Genomic DNA, 14283 nt, shown 5'->3' on the forward strand with positions numbered 1-14283 from the left:
CAGTATAGCATAGTGGATATTGTTGATTGGCACTCAATATCCACTCCTCCCTTCTTGTGGTCCATCCAGTATTTTTTTTCCAAACTGCTAGTTGCCATCCACTAGTCCGTCATGAAATCAACTTAGGGAGTCAAGATTGACATTTCTTAATGGAGTGGCATAGCCTAGAGTAGCACTGAATTGCACAGCAAAGACTAGAATAGAATCTATCAGGGCATCCTATTGTCTTGTGAATCTTTTATCTCAGGTAGACGTGAACGTGACTATGTGTATGGGTGAGTTGAATTTTAGAGTTTATCAAATAGTTTGAAAAACATTGTATATGGCGCTCTAGTTGTTGGACCATCGACTACATTCCAGTTTCTGAGATGTATGATTGTTCCTCACTGAGTTCTGACGGTGAGGTCAAGATTCCCTGGGTAAGTTGAATTTTAGAGTTTATCAAGTAGTTTGAAAAACATTGTTCTGGCATACCTCTGACATGGAGAAGCTGAATACTATGTTTCCCAGAATCCCTCCAGAAAAGATTCCAGGTGCAATTTGGGTTTTGCCAGTTAGATGCCCGAGTGTGAGATCTGGAAGATGACAGTGGTCACACCTCTACTCCACAGCTATTTCTTTTTTTTTTTTTTTAAAGATTGTATTTATTTATTTGAGAGAGAGAATGAGATAGAGAGAGCATGAGGGGGGAAGGGTCAGAGGGAGAAGCAGACTCCCTGCTGAGCAGGAAGCCTGATGCGGGACTCGATCCTGGGACTCCAGGATCATGACCTGAGCCGAAGGCAGTCGCTTAACCAACTGAGCCACCCAGGCCAGGCGCCCTCCACAGCTATTTCTGTTGGCAAGCAATGTGATGGACACTTGTGGCTTTCTGTGGCATCATTGGCAGAAGACCCAGCATACAGTCACAAGATGTTTGGATTCTGGGAGGCAAGGCACAAGGCATCCATTTCCTACTGGCCCAGATGGCAGCAGGAAAGAGAGTTAGCAGCAGGAGGGGAGGCACAGTAAAAGTGGTAGCTTCCAGATCTTGGTAGTATCAATGAGATTCTGGATCCTCTGGCTTTCTGACTACAGAAGTAGCAGCAGCAATCTTGGTCGTTTCATTCTATGGTGTGCCTTTGGGAATCGCTATGGAAAACTCAACCTCAAGTCTATTCTTCAGCCCTCACATGATTCTGCAAGCCACTTAATACCCTATAATAAATCCTTTCTTGGTTAAGCTACTTGGAGTAGTGTCTCTTCTGTACTCTACAGTGCTAAAACTAACAGGAAATGGAAAAATAGAATAAAATCTTCTTTCGGTACTCAACACTATACTGGAAGATAGTTATGTATCTCGACAGAGAATTCTGAAAAGAAGGAAAAAGCCAAATCGTTTAAGTCATAGATATTTGGGGGGTTTTTTCATTGTTGTTCTGGTTTTTGTGCGATCAATAAACACTTGTTCATTGATAAAACCACATGATGGAAAAACACCAAATGGCTTCATGCTTTCATGACTAGTTGCAAGGAGAATGAATGAATCTGTCTAAGGTCGGACAGACCTAAGACCCTAAAAAAAGGGTCCTGGAAAGACCCTGAGATGGGAATTTGGAGGCAGGGGTTTGTTGAATTGCACACTTAGAACAAAACCTGTAAGAAAGTAAGAAAACAAGACTGGGCAGAGGAAGCAGTTGAAGTGTGATGAAGTTGCCACAGAGGCCTTGGCTGATTTGGGGGGGGGGGGGGTAAAGTGGGTGGGGGGCGTAGTTCTGAATCTGACATGACCCTTCAGAGTGGTTCTGAATTAAAGAAAGAAGGTCAGGTCTTTGTACCCCCACATTGACCAGTCACTAGATACAAACTGCCTCAGGGTAAAGTCTGTGACCCAGGATGAGGTAGCTCCCTTCAGCCAAGGGCAAGTCCTTGCCAGGAACTCAGCTATGGGTTGTCAAGAGCCAACAGCTCTGGGCAGCTGAAAAAGGAGCGCTTCAGTCCTAGAGGGGGGCCTGGGTAGTGAATCATAGCATCTGCTCAGAACCCAGGGAAGTCTGAGTGAGTGAGAGATAATGAGGTATAAACTACTGGTGTTCATGTGGAAGAAAGAGTAGATAGATGAGGGAGAATACAGGAGGTAGAGCAGACACCAGCTCTGGGAAGAGGGAGAGGGACAAGTCAGAGTTCCCTCCCTAAACCCAGCCTCAGACACTTGAGCAGATGCCAGGCCATTGGCTGAGGCAGGAAGCCCAGGAGAAAAGTAGGTTATTGGCAAGAAGAGGATGGAGGCAGAAATTACAAATTCAATGTTGCCTATGTTGAGTGTGAGATACCTGTAGGATATAACAACATTCACTGAGCACTTGCGACATCCATGTTCTGAGCTACGCACCTTATATACATCGACTCATTGAATCCTTATATAAGGATTCTTCTATGAGGAAACTAGTCTTGTTATTCCTATTCTTGTCCTGAAGCACATTGGTTTTCAAAGTGGTAAATCACCTGGGCCAAGTCACTCAGCAGAGCTTATATTTGAACCCAAGTCTCTTTTGCTCAATTCCTACAGGGGTCCTCTCCACACCATCCTATAGATGAGAAGAGAAGGACAGGAATCTGATCTAGAGAGATAATTGTTCTGGGAGAAGATCAGGACAGGAACCTGATCTAGAGAGATAACAGTTGGCATCATCATTGCATAGATGATAATTAAAGCCCCAAGAATAGGTGAAACTAGTTATCGATATTTACAATAGCAATATTATTTGCTAACATGAGCCAAGTATTCCCCACATGCCAGGGTATCTTCTAAATGCTCTATGTTATTTAAACCTAAGCAATCTTGTAAGATGAGGCCTAGGCTCCCAGGGCTGTGTTAACGAAGTTCCACAAACCGCATGGTTTACACAACATAAATGTTTTGTCACGCAGTTCTGGAGGCCAGGCGTCTGAGATACCAGCTGAAGCAGTAGAAGCAGAGACAGAGGGAAGTTGAGTTTTCATGGCATTAAAGGAAACCAGGATGCATGGGATAAGCAAGAGCACCCAGCCGTGAGAGCCACACTGGATCCTGTATATGGCGCTCTAGTTGTTGGACCATCGACTACATTCCGGTTTCTGAGATGTATGATTGTTCCTCACTGAGTTCTGACGGTGAGGTCAAGATTCCCACCCACGCTCATATCCACACTTATCCTTACATTAAACGCTTATTTCACTTCTGTTTCTTATAACCTTAAAATAATCTGACTCAAGAACCCAGAGAGGCAGAGGGAAAGAAATGAATTGAATGCCACATCATGGAAGCTAATGCAAAAGAATGATTTGAGAAGGAAATGGTCAACTGTATTACATGTTACAGAAAGATCAAGCAAAACAAGCATTTTAAAACTAACAGAGGTTTGCTAACAAAAAATGCAAGAGCTGGGTAAGTGGTGACCGAAGCCAGGCTGCCGCAGACAATGACAGGAATGAGAGGTAAGACCAGAAAGACAGCCATAAAAACCACACTTTCAAGTGGCTCAACTGTGAAGAAAGAGAGGGAAGTGAGGCCCTACACAGAAGTTGTTGCAGAGTAGAAGGACTGATTTAAAATGAACACATTTGAATGCAGAGGGAAAGGAGCCATATGAACGTGAGGTTGAAGAGAGGACAACTGATGGGATGAAGTTGCTTGGATGCAAGCAGCCGGGGGGAGGAAAGAGTCCAAGGCAGGAAGAGGGAAGAAGGCAATGAGGGGTGTGCACACATAGCAGGCTATTTTAGGATCTGATATTGAAGATATTTCCTGTAATGGCTTCTATTTTGTGGGTGAAATAGGAGACAAGATTATCTGCTGACAGTGAAGAAAGAGAAAGGTTAAGAGCCTTGAGGAAGAGAAAAAGATTTGCAAGAGTCATTTCAGAAAATGGCAGTGAGCTCTAAGCAGAACACTGTGGAGGATTACTGGTTAGTACAGAGGGCTCAGGTGAGACCAACAGACCTGAGTTTGGCATGCCCACCTGTGATTTCCCCCAGTCTCATCGGGTGGGGCAGGAAAAGCAGCAGAAACATTGTTAGTTGGGATTAATTGAAATCTGAGGGGAGAGGGGCAAGGGCACAAGGAGTTCAAGGTGCTAGGAAAAGAATGATTGAAGAAAGGAACCAGAGGATCTCTGCTGACCCCAGATGCCAAGGCTAGTAGGGAGAAAAATAGGAGAACCAAGGAGACTCAAAGAACAACTGTGTGGGGGTAAAGAGATGGAGGTCTGCAATGGTAAGAGTTTATGGAGATTTGAAGATTTCAGAGGTGGAGAAGTTGTAGGTGATTAGAAGATTCTAAATTGGACCATGTGTCATAGACGTGTGTTGTGTGCCTGTCCAGCTTCTCTTCCTTTGGGGAGTTTTCCTTCTGTCATTACATGCGCTTTTGGTTGAACAGATCACCCGGGAACCTCATCCCACCCCGCCTCTGCTACAGGAGTCGGCATGGGATGCAGGCCAATGAGTTCATCCCCTGCCTAAAGTGCTTGGTTGAGGGATGAGTACATGACCAAGAAGAGATGATCAGACTCTTCTTTCCTGACATTCTTTCCCTGAATGTTGGAGGCAGAGTCTCTCATTTCCTCAGCTATGAGTTGTAAACATCACGTAGCTGCTTGTGGCCATCTTTCCAGCAGCATGGAGGAACCACCTCCAGAAGGAGAAAGTGAGACCAACATGCAAAGACAAGCAAATCAAGGAGAAATGAAAGATGGGTAGAAGCGAGAAGAATCCAAATAACAATTTTAAATCACTGGATCTAACCATGCTGAAGCTAGTCTACCTGAATCTTTCAAATGAGCCCCCCACCACCACCAAATTCTCTTTGGGTGAAGTTAGTCTAAATATAATTTTTTAAAGATTTTATTTATTTATTTTTGAGAGAGAGAGAGCACAAACGGGGTGTGGGGGAGGAGCAGAGAGAGAAGCAGACTTCCCACTGAGCAGGGAGCCTGATGCAGGACTCAATCCCAAGACCCTGGAATCATGACCTGTGCCGAAGGCAGATGCTTAACCAACTGAGCCACCCAGGCGCCCCAACTGAAGGTAGTCTAAGTTGAATTACTATAAACTGCAATCTAAGGTTTAAGTAGCTGAAACTAAAGGAGGTAAATGTATGGGGGTCAAGAAGGCCAAGAAACTAAAGATAGGGTGTTGTATGAGTTTTCCTTATGGGCACTAAAGTCATCCAAGATGAAGGCAGTACTTAACAGGGTGGAGAAGACACCAATGAACCATCTGCAATAGTCTTAAGTAGGAAGAACAGACAGGATGTTAGTAGGTAACTGCAAAGAAGACCAGAAGAAAGTTATATATCCGTTAATAGGAGTCTCAAATGAGCGATGGTTTTTATACAAAGGCGCAGGCGTAACGGTATGGAGGCTGCATAGGGGAGAGAGAAGCATCCAGACCACACTTACTGATGAGAAGCTAAGTGGAGTTGTGCAATAATGTGGATAAGATCGTTACTGCATAGAGCAGGCAGAGCCTTCCCGATCCAAGGTTATATAACCGTGAAATGCTTCCCAGTGAAGAATAAACTCCACTTCTAAGTCCTAAGTATTATTACAATATAAATAATGGAGACACTGTTTAACCACTTTTCAGCCCATCACCCCTTGACCTTGAATCACTCACGTTCATCAGTAAGACAGACTACAAGGTAGAACTGAAAATTTAGATGGCTCAGGCTTCTTTTTTTTCCTAATTGAGATGTTTTATGCATACATTTAAATGTCTCAATGACCAGAATAATAATCTCAAAGGCAATTATCACTCAAGTGTATTTGGTAGAAGAGTTGGTGTTAAATATTTTAAAGCCCTATTTAGAAAATCTCATCAATCTAACACATTTTATTGGACAACATAAAATATACATGGGTATTATGGAAGAACAAAAATCTAACACAAAAATGTGAGCCTGGGTTGCCAATTCTAGAATGAATGCCACAGAGGGAAAGCCAACGATCAACTGGCGTTTCAACAAGGAGAGAAATGGCTTTATTAAGGGATTTCAATTTATCCGAATGACAAATAGTTACTGTGTCTATGGACTATATATATAAACAGAACTTCTTTTTCTTATGCCGTGTGTAGTCTTTCCACCAGAAACGGAAACATATTATTATGCCAGTTCATGGTTTTAAAGTGATGCTGTTAAAAGTATCTCTGAATAGCGTCGAAAATGAAATTTACAGAGAAAATAAGTGAAGCTCACTAAAGATTGTATTTGGAGAATGAAAACAGAGGGAAGGTATAAAAACAATCCCTCCATCTCTAAACACCCTCCACCTTTCCATGGCATGGATGAAACACAGCCACTCAGCAATTCAGTCCTCTAGAGACCCAACCAGTAAAGTCGCCTCTACCTCTCTGGGTAAGTGTGGGTCCAGACCAGTAGCCATTGCATCTTTGGAGTGTGGTGGGGGGGAGGGATCTCCAGAGACCACAGGCCTTCCGCTGGGAAAATACAAGGCCAAGTCTCCTGCCTGTTGCAGCCCTAGCTCATGTCCTCAGTCATGGCTGTGCAGGTATATTTAATCAGTCACAAATGCTACTTCATACTGTCCTTGCACACAAGGGAGAAAGCCAGGCAACCCTGACCCATTCCCCAGGGGACATCCTTAGTCATTCTCCCTCTGTGTGATCTGTCATCCGGCCTCTAAGTGTCAAACTCCTTTTCTTTCCTCTAGAATTTACTTTTTCTCTTAATGTTTGAATGTAATCTCTTTCCCCCCTCCTTTAATTAGACACCAATGCTTTTTTTCAGACATATTTTCATATGGCAAAAATAAGATAATCACCCAAAAAAGTAAAAGTTTTTCTCAATAAAGTTAAGAATATGGTTTCCTGAAAAATACTTGTGAAATAGAAATTTAAAAAGAAGGCAGAAAGTGATGGAAATTTGTAATAAAACCCTGGTCCTAAAAAAGTACTCTTGCTGTCAGTACATGTAATATATTGGTGAGTAAACCTGGGCAGGATTTCTTCATCTTATCGGTTTCACATTAAAGGTTTCACTTTTAAAGGACTGAGACCAACCCTGTTCAAACATGAAAAATTACCACCAAATATGATCTGGCAGCAACATTTAAAACCGGTAGGTTTCTCATAGGACCTCAGACCTATGTATGTTTTATCCAAATAATTAGTTGTAATGCTTTTTAAAGAAATCATATGCGTGACACTCATGAATCTCAGTCACTTTTTGGACTTGATTGAATGTATGAATGTTTGCCTTCCTTTATGGGGGCAATTTTCACCAGGATCACAGGCTTTCAGGAGAAACTGGAGGAGTGTAGAGTAGCAGAGAAGGCACCGCCTTTGACCAAGGGCCAACGTGGTAAGGCTGCTCGTTCAATCACTAACCAACTACAATCTTGGGTAGGTAACACCCTCTCTGAGCCCCAGAGAGGTTGTAAAATAAAACATTAAAGCTTCTCCACGTGACCATTATGAGAATTAAATTGGGTAGTAAAGCCCCTGACTCATAAAAAAAGAATCCCATAAATGTTAATCTCCTACCACCATTGCCCATTCTAGATATGCAATCTACTGGACTTCTTCTGGGTCCCAAAGTGCTAGCAAAAAAAATAACAGGTGTTCTTAGTGTCAAACATTAACCTACAGCTGGCACCTCTGAGATCCTTTTTTGCAAATGATGGATTCACATGCATGGTCATCGAAATATATGGTATTCACACACTGATCAATGTCAAAGGCTTGGGGAATTTGTGAAATTGACAGTTGTGTCCCATCTCTTAGCTCCACCTCCCCCAAGAGAGATGGTATTCAATGAAGGAGTTTTAAGTGACTCTGTGGTTGCCTATCTCCCCCAGGCATCACATCTTTGAGGCAGGCACAGGTGACAAAGTGATGCTGATGTGAATGGATCAGTCTTTCAAGACATTTGATGATTTCATAGTCTGGAAGCGCAAGACTGGTCACGTTCAAGCCCAGCATCTGGGAAACCACCTCCCTGAAGTCCACCAGCTGTAATATCAAACACACACACAAAGGGTGAGAACAAAATGTATCAGCTACTGCTAGTCCAAATGCAACCAACCAAACAAACAAAAAAAACCCGTGGAAAGCCCAGGTGTGCATGAGGTAGGCAAATCACTTACTGTCTTTAACCTCAGTCCTCTCACTTATAAAATAGGAAGGTGCCATCTACTAAATTACCTCTAACATGCTTTCATCCCCAACTTTCAGTGATTTCATAACCTCTTTTCTCATGAGCCAATTAGTGCGGCATTGGCTACCAGGTCAAGAATCTCGGTTAGGCAACCATGAATGAGACCCTGACCTAAGACTCCGTGTTCTCACTTCCCGGTGGGAATAACCATACACCTACTTCTCAGGGCTGTTCTGAAATTTGGATCCAATGAAACAATGACTGTGTATGTGTTCTATATACTAAGAAGTGCTTTACAAAGGTGTGGTTGTATCCATGGGTGATAAGTACTTACCCACTGGAATTTTAACTGGGCATGGAAACTTTTTTTTTAAGATTTTATTTATTTATTTATTTATTTATTTGAGAGAGAGAGAGTGTGAGTGTGTGTGTGTGTGTGTGAGATGGGGGTGCAGAGGGAGAGGGAGAGAGAATCTCCAGCAGACTCCACGCTGATTGTGGAGTCCAACGTGGGGCTCGATCTCACAACCCTGAGACCGTGACCTGAGCCAAAACCAAGAGTCGGGCACTTACCTGACTGAGCCACCCATGTGCCCCTGGGCATGGAAACTCTTAAGCTAAAGGAAGAACAAAGGGCAAGAAAGTATGAGCTGATAAAAACAGAAGGACTACTAAAAAAATGACCAGATCACATCACATGACAGCCTCCTTCACAACCCATAACAGTAGACTCTCTGGGACTACTCTCCGTCCATCACAAAAGGAAAAATGGAGAGGTGGGGAGGTTGGAGACCATGGATGCAAATGTGCCTCAGACCCCTTAAATTCTCGTACGCTGGTTGCTGTGATTCTGTGCTAGAGCAGAAGCAGGTAAGTCAGGGCTATCTGGGAAACCGCTTGCTAGAAGTACCTTCCATTTTGGAAAGATGTGACCCAATAGACATTGCCTCCAGGAAGAGTGCCTTCCAAACATTCTCACCCTGTCTTCCTTCACTTCCCAACCTCCTTCCCATGCTGAGTCCAGTTTGGGGGAACACAATACCCTCTCCAGCCTAGTGTCCCTGATGAAAAAGTTCCCCTCAAACTTTTCTCCCCTTTCACATATGGTCAAGGCTCTTCATTCCTGAGAGGTTTCCCTCTGAGAACACACACTTTATAGTTTGGCCTTCCTCAACGTTGCCTGACACATGAGCCAAAGCAGAGGCAGCCGAAGAGGAAAAAAAAAAAAGAAAATCCTAAGATCAGAGTCCACTCTCTGCCCTTTTGAGCTTCAGCAACAGAGGGAGATGAAAGCCAAAAGCAATGGGGGTCAGGCTGCCCGGGACAGTTTCTTTATGCCTGACCTCCTGATGTGCTCACCAGATAAAACTCTCCTCCTTACAACCAGTCAGTGAGTGAGCACGGTTTATAGCTTACATCTGGGCAAGGTTGGCCATCGAGTCTGGGTGCCACTGTTTGAGAGGTGGGACAGTTTCCTGACACTGATCTCTGCTGGAGATAAGCTTTCCCTCCTGAGGTTGAAGCCTGGGATGATGCAAACTTCAGAGGCAATCAGTGAACATAATCAAAACCTCTCCACAACCAGAACCTGGCTTTCCACAGCCTTTCCACTGCTTTGATGAGAAGGTCTTTTTCTTTCCTACGATTCGTGCCATCAAACCGTGAATTATTTTTCTTAGCAGAGTAAATCATAATGGTCATTTTAATTCCAGAAAGATGTGAGAGGGCAAGCAGATATATTGAAACGATAAAGAAAGCTTTGTAAATTGTTTTTGAAGAAACGTACGAAAAATGACCAAGCTTTTGAATTGTCCCATCGTTTCCTAAACAAGATTTCACCCCCAGATTTCTACCCACCTGCTTTTCTCTTGTTTCTGCTTCTTCCAGACATTTTTTTAGTGTCTTCATTTCGCTGGTTACCACTTCCATCATATTCCTGGCCCTCTCTTTATCCTCCTGAGCCTCGTGCTCTGTGGTATCCAGTTCTGACTTGACAGACATTAGCTTTTTCTCAGCTTTCTCCTTCATCTTCTCAAGTTTGTCTCTGGACTTATTTAGGTCTTCAGTGGCTTTGGTCTGTTCCAAAGTTTTAATCTACGAAGTCAAGAGAACGCTAATAATTTCTTTCGTATTTGTTTTGGACAATTGTATCAACAAGATAAACTAGAAGTCAATGAAATTCACTTAATAACTTTTTTATAAATAAAGAATGGAATCCATCCCAGTTATACAGACTTTGCTAAGCATACACACTGGACAAACATGCCTTAAGGCAGTTACAGTTTATAAACATGTCAGAGTACCATTATTTGGAAAACCAATGAGACAAATGGTAGATAGCACAATTCTGGGGTTAAAGATTAAAATAAAGTCTGCTGGTACCTACACACAGACTCTAATGAACTCCATAGGCAAAAGCAACTTGCACTTTGGGCCCTACAAAAGGGTCGTCCCCAGCATAGAAACACTAGGAAAAGTAAAATATCTCCTTTGTTAGTGGTCTATGACAAGGGAGCCCAACTAAAATCCCCTTAGTAAGTCTTCACTACTGCCATAAGGAAAATCTAGAACAGAAATATTTCAGAAGAAATGCCTTCTGACTTGACCAATGAGTATGGGAGGCATGAGGTGCCCATAGCATTCCACTACAAACAAGAGGAAAGGGGTGGGGGTGCTGCTCTCTAGGAAGCAGTCCCAGGATCTTAAAGTCAACACAAAGAGCATTTTCTTTATTAGCTTAGTATTTAAAATTTTGCCAGATCTGCTTACAAAAAAGAATTTGACATCAAAAACTAATGATGTAATGTATGGTGATTAACATAATAAAATAAAATTAAAAAAAAAAGTTTGAAATTCTGACAAATACTACGACATAGGTGAACTTTGGACATTACAACAAATAAGATAAGCCAGACACAAAAGGATAGATATTGCATAATTCCATTTATAGGAGGTACCCAAGATAGGCTAATTCATTATAGAATTCCATCCCCAAGGGAGGAATGGGGAGTTATTTAATGGGCACTGAGTTTCAGTTTAGGATGATAAAAAGTTCTGGAAATGGATGGTGGTGATGGTTGCACAACACTGTGAACGTACTTAATGCCACTGAATTGTACACTTAAAAATGGCTCAAATGGTAACTTTTATGTTATGGATATTTTACCACATTAAAAAAAAAAAGAATTGGAGGTAGTTTTACATATTTGGCACAAAATTTTTAACACTGACCATTAAAAATAAATATGAACAAGCTACCATTTAACATCCTCGGGGATAGCTACAGTCAAAAAGAGAGACAGTCACAAGTGTTGACGAGGGTGTAGAGAAATCGGAACCCTCACGTGCCGCTGGTGGGAGGGCAAAATGGTGCAGCTGTGAGAAACAGTTTTCCAGTTTTCAAAATGTTAAGCTCAGAGTTAACACATGAGCTAGCAATTCCACTTCTAGGTTTATATATTCCAGAGAATTGAAAACTTCTGTCACACAAAACCTGCCCACAAATGTTCACAGAAGGACTATTCATAATCACCAAAAAGTAACAACAACCCAAATATCCATCAACCAACGAGTAGATAAATGAAATGTTGTAGATCCATACAACGGAATGTTATTCGCCAATAAGAAAGAATGAAGTACTGATACATGCTATGGATGAACATTGAAAAAACGTCTGCTAAGAGAAAAGCCAGTAATGAAAGACCACTTATTGTATTTTTCCATTCATATGAAAGATCTAAAAAAGGCCATGGACTGGTGGGAGGGGAGACTGGGGAGTAATTGCCAATGGGCTGTTTTTAGGGGTGATGAAAATGTTCTGAAATTAGATAACGGAAATTTGCTTTCCTCTACTATAACACAACCTCTGAAGAAATTTAGTTTCTTTTCCCACAGAGAGGAGGCCGATGGCAGCCATGCCTGGACAAGTTCAAAGCTTTGAACTGGCTCCATGCAGGAGAAAGGAAATCCTCGGAAAACTGACAGCTGCTGTGGGACTTGCGATCAAGAAGGCATAAAAACCACCACTGCAGCTTGAGAAATCCGCGGGCGAGACAATGCCAACCACAGTTGAGGGAAGGAACTCGGAGTCAGTTTTTGAGCCAATGAAATGGCATTAGAAGACCCAGCACTTGAGCCAAGTTACTGCCACCCACTAAGTTCAGGTCTGCAGAGGCTGACCTTGCGGATCATTCATGGATTCCAGGTTATCAAAACCCATACCGGAAAATGAACAGCGTATTGGATACAGCATAATAGAGTATTGCCTCAACGTTGCTTCCTGGGTGTGATGATGTACAGGGGTCACATCAAAGAATACTCTTGTTCTTAAGAGATACCTGGTATTTAGGGGTGACGTGTCACGATGCATGTAACTTACTCTCAAATGGTTCAGCAAAAAAGAAAACCTCCTGCCCTCATTAGGCAAAACAGAGCAATTGGTAAAAATGTTAAGTTATTATGTAAATCATTATGTGAAGAATAAAATACTGTCCATTATACTATTCTTGCAACTGTTCTCTAGATTTGAAATTTTTCAAAACAAAAAGTCGGGAAAGGGAACCGTCCCACGCATGATCAATACAACGTGCATCCTCTCCGTAAACGTTTTTGAACATATATGTATACTTATTTATAAATTAGAAAAGCAGCTGCTCTAAATAACATAGTCTGTCGACTATCAAACATATTACAAACTGGGGGACATGACACGAATGAAATGTTTATCAATTTTAAAACAAAGGTATCTCCTTTTAAAACAAAGCGATTCCCTTCATGTGCAAATTATCACATTGCTGCAGAGAGACTATGTGGCCAAGAGGGAATTTGCTGGGATTGGGATACTGAATTCAAAAGCTTATATTAAAGGATACTTTCAGCCTTTCTGCTCAGATTGGAAAAACATTTACAGTGGGCTATCTACCAAAAGTGACGGAACACAGCTTGGAGAGCTAGAAGTCCATAAATCAGGTCCTAATGAGAAGAATTCATAGCCAAAAATGTCTGAAAAATATGAGACTTTATCACAATCCTAAAGGCTGCCTCAATTCTTGCCATCAGGGAGCAAAGGAAAGTCATGGAGCTCTGAGCCAAGCCACCAGAACAGAACTAAAAGCCAGGGGATGACAGAGACCTTGGGGTCCTAAATCAAACCCAACAAACGAGATTCCTGGAAGTGGGGTATGCCTAAGCTGGTTTCTTTTTTTAAGATTTTATTTATTTATTTGACAGAGAGAGACACAGCGAGAGAGGGAACACAAGCAGGGGGAGTAAGAGAGGGAGAAGCAGGCTTCCCCGCAGAGCAGGGAGCCCGATGCGGGGCTCGATCCCAGGACCCTGGGATCATGACCTGAGCCAAAGGCAGACGCTTAAGGACTGAGCCACCCAGGCGGCCCCTAAGCTGGTTTCTTAATCCTCCGGAAGGAGCTTCCTGAATCCAGCCCAGAGTTCAGCAAGGGCCTGTGCTCCTAATGGTCTTCCAGTGGGGCAGAACTGGTCATCAACAAGACCGATGTGCCACCCAGACTCCAGCAGGGATAGAGAAGGCTCCGAGTGGCCTTTACATCCAGGGAACACCCTATCTAGTGTCAGCCTCCTTGAGTGAAAAAAAGTCAAAATCTGGTAAATAATTTTCTCTCATGTTAAAAGGGCCCAAGGCCCTGAAAGAGATGGTTATTGAACTTAAAATCTGATAGGTTGAATCCCACAGAGGACTTAAATTCTCTAACTGGAGGGCTTTCGAGAAGCCGCATTGAAAATGCAACCCTGCAGGAGCTAGGCACTGCACGCTGGTGCCCTGAAGACGAAGTGGGAGAGTGTCCCTGTGGCCCAAATACATGCTGCACCCCTCCTAAAGAGAACCACAAGGATTTCAGCAGAAGGAAACTGAAGCAGAAAACAGAGGAAGGTGTTCAACTTGGCAGTGTGAGCACACCTCCACTCCCATCATTCCACAGCCCAAGAAGTTCTTCCTTGTAGCTTCTGCTTGGTGCACACAAAGTAGGGAGAGCTCAAACTCAATCCCAATCTACTATTGGAGATCCATTGAGCCCAAGATGGTAGGTTACAAGAAATATATATAAAGAAAGGCTGCACTGACCGGGCTGGAGAAAGTTCTGGAGTGGAGAAGGAGCACGGGGAGCAGCTGT

The 14283-nt window shown here is 42.8% G+C and overlaps 1 protein-coding gene across 1 annotated transcript in view; it reads right to left on the minus strand.

Annotated features, from left to right (window-relative positions):
- Positions 1–5605: 5605 nt before the first annotated feature.
- CCDC170 (coiled-coil domain containing 170) overlaps positions 5606–14283 on the minus strand; it is a 95779-nt gene continuing 87101 nt past the window's right edge. The window contains exons 11-12 of the mRNA XM_032407649.1: positions 9995–10231; positions 5606–7992 (exon numbers count right to left, since the gene is read on the minus strand). Of these exons, the coding sequence (XP_032263540.1) occupies positions 7792–7992; positions 9995–10231 (438 nt within the window). The 3' untranslated portion in view covers positions 5606–7791. The remainder of the gene's footprint in view (positions 7993–9994; positions 10232–14283) is intronic.

This window comes from Phoca vitulina, unplaced genomic scaffold (assembly GCF_004348235.1).
Source record: "Phoca vitulina isolate PV1807 unplaced genomic scaffold, GSC_HSeal_1.0 scaffold9, whole genome shotgun sequence".
Lineage (NCBI taxonomy): Eukaryota > Metazoa > Chordata > Mammalia > Carnivora > Phocidae > Phoca > Phoca vitulina.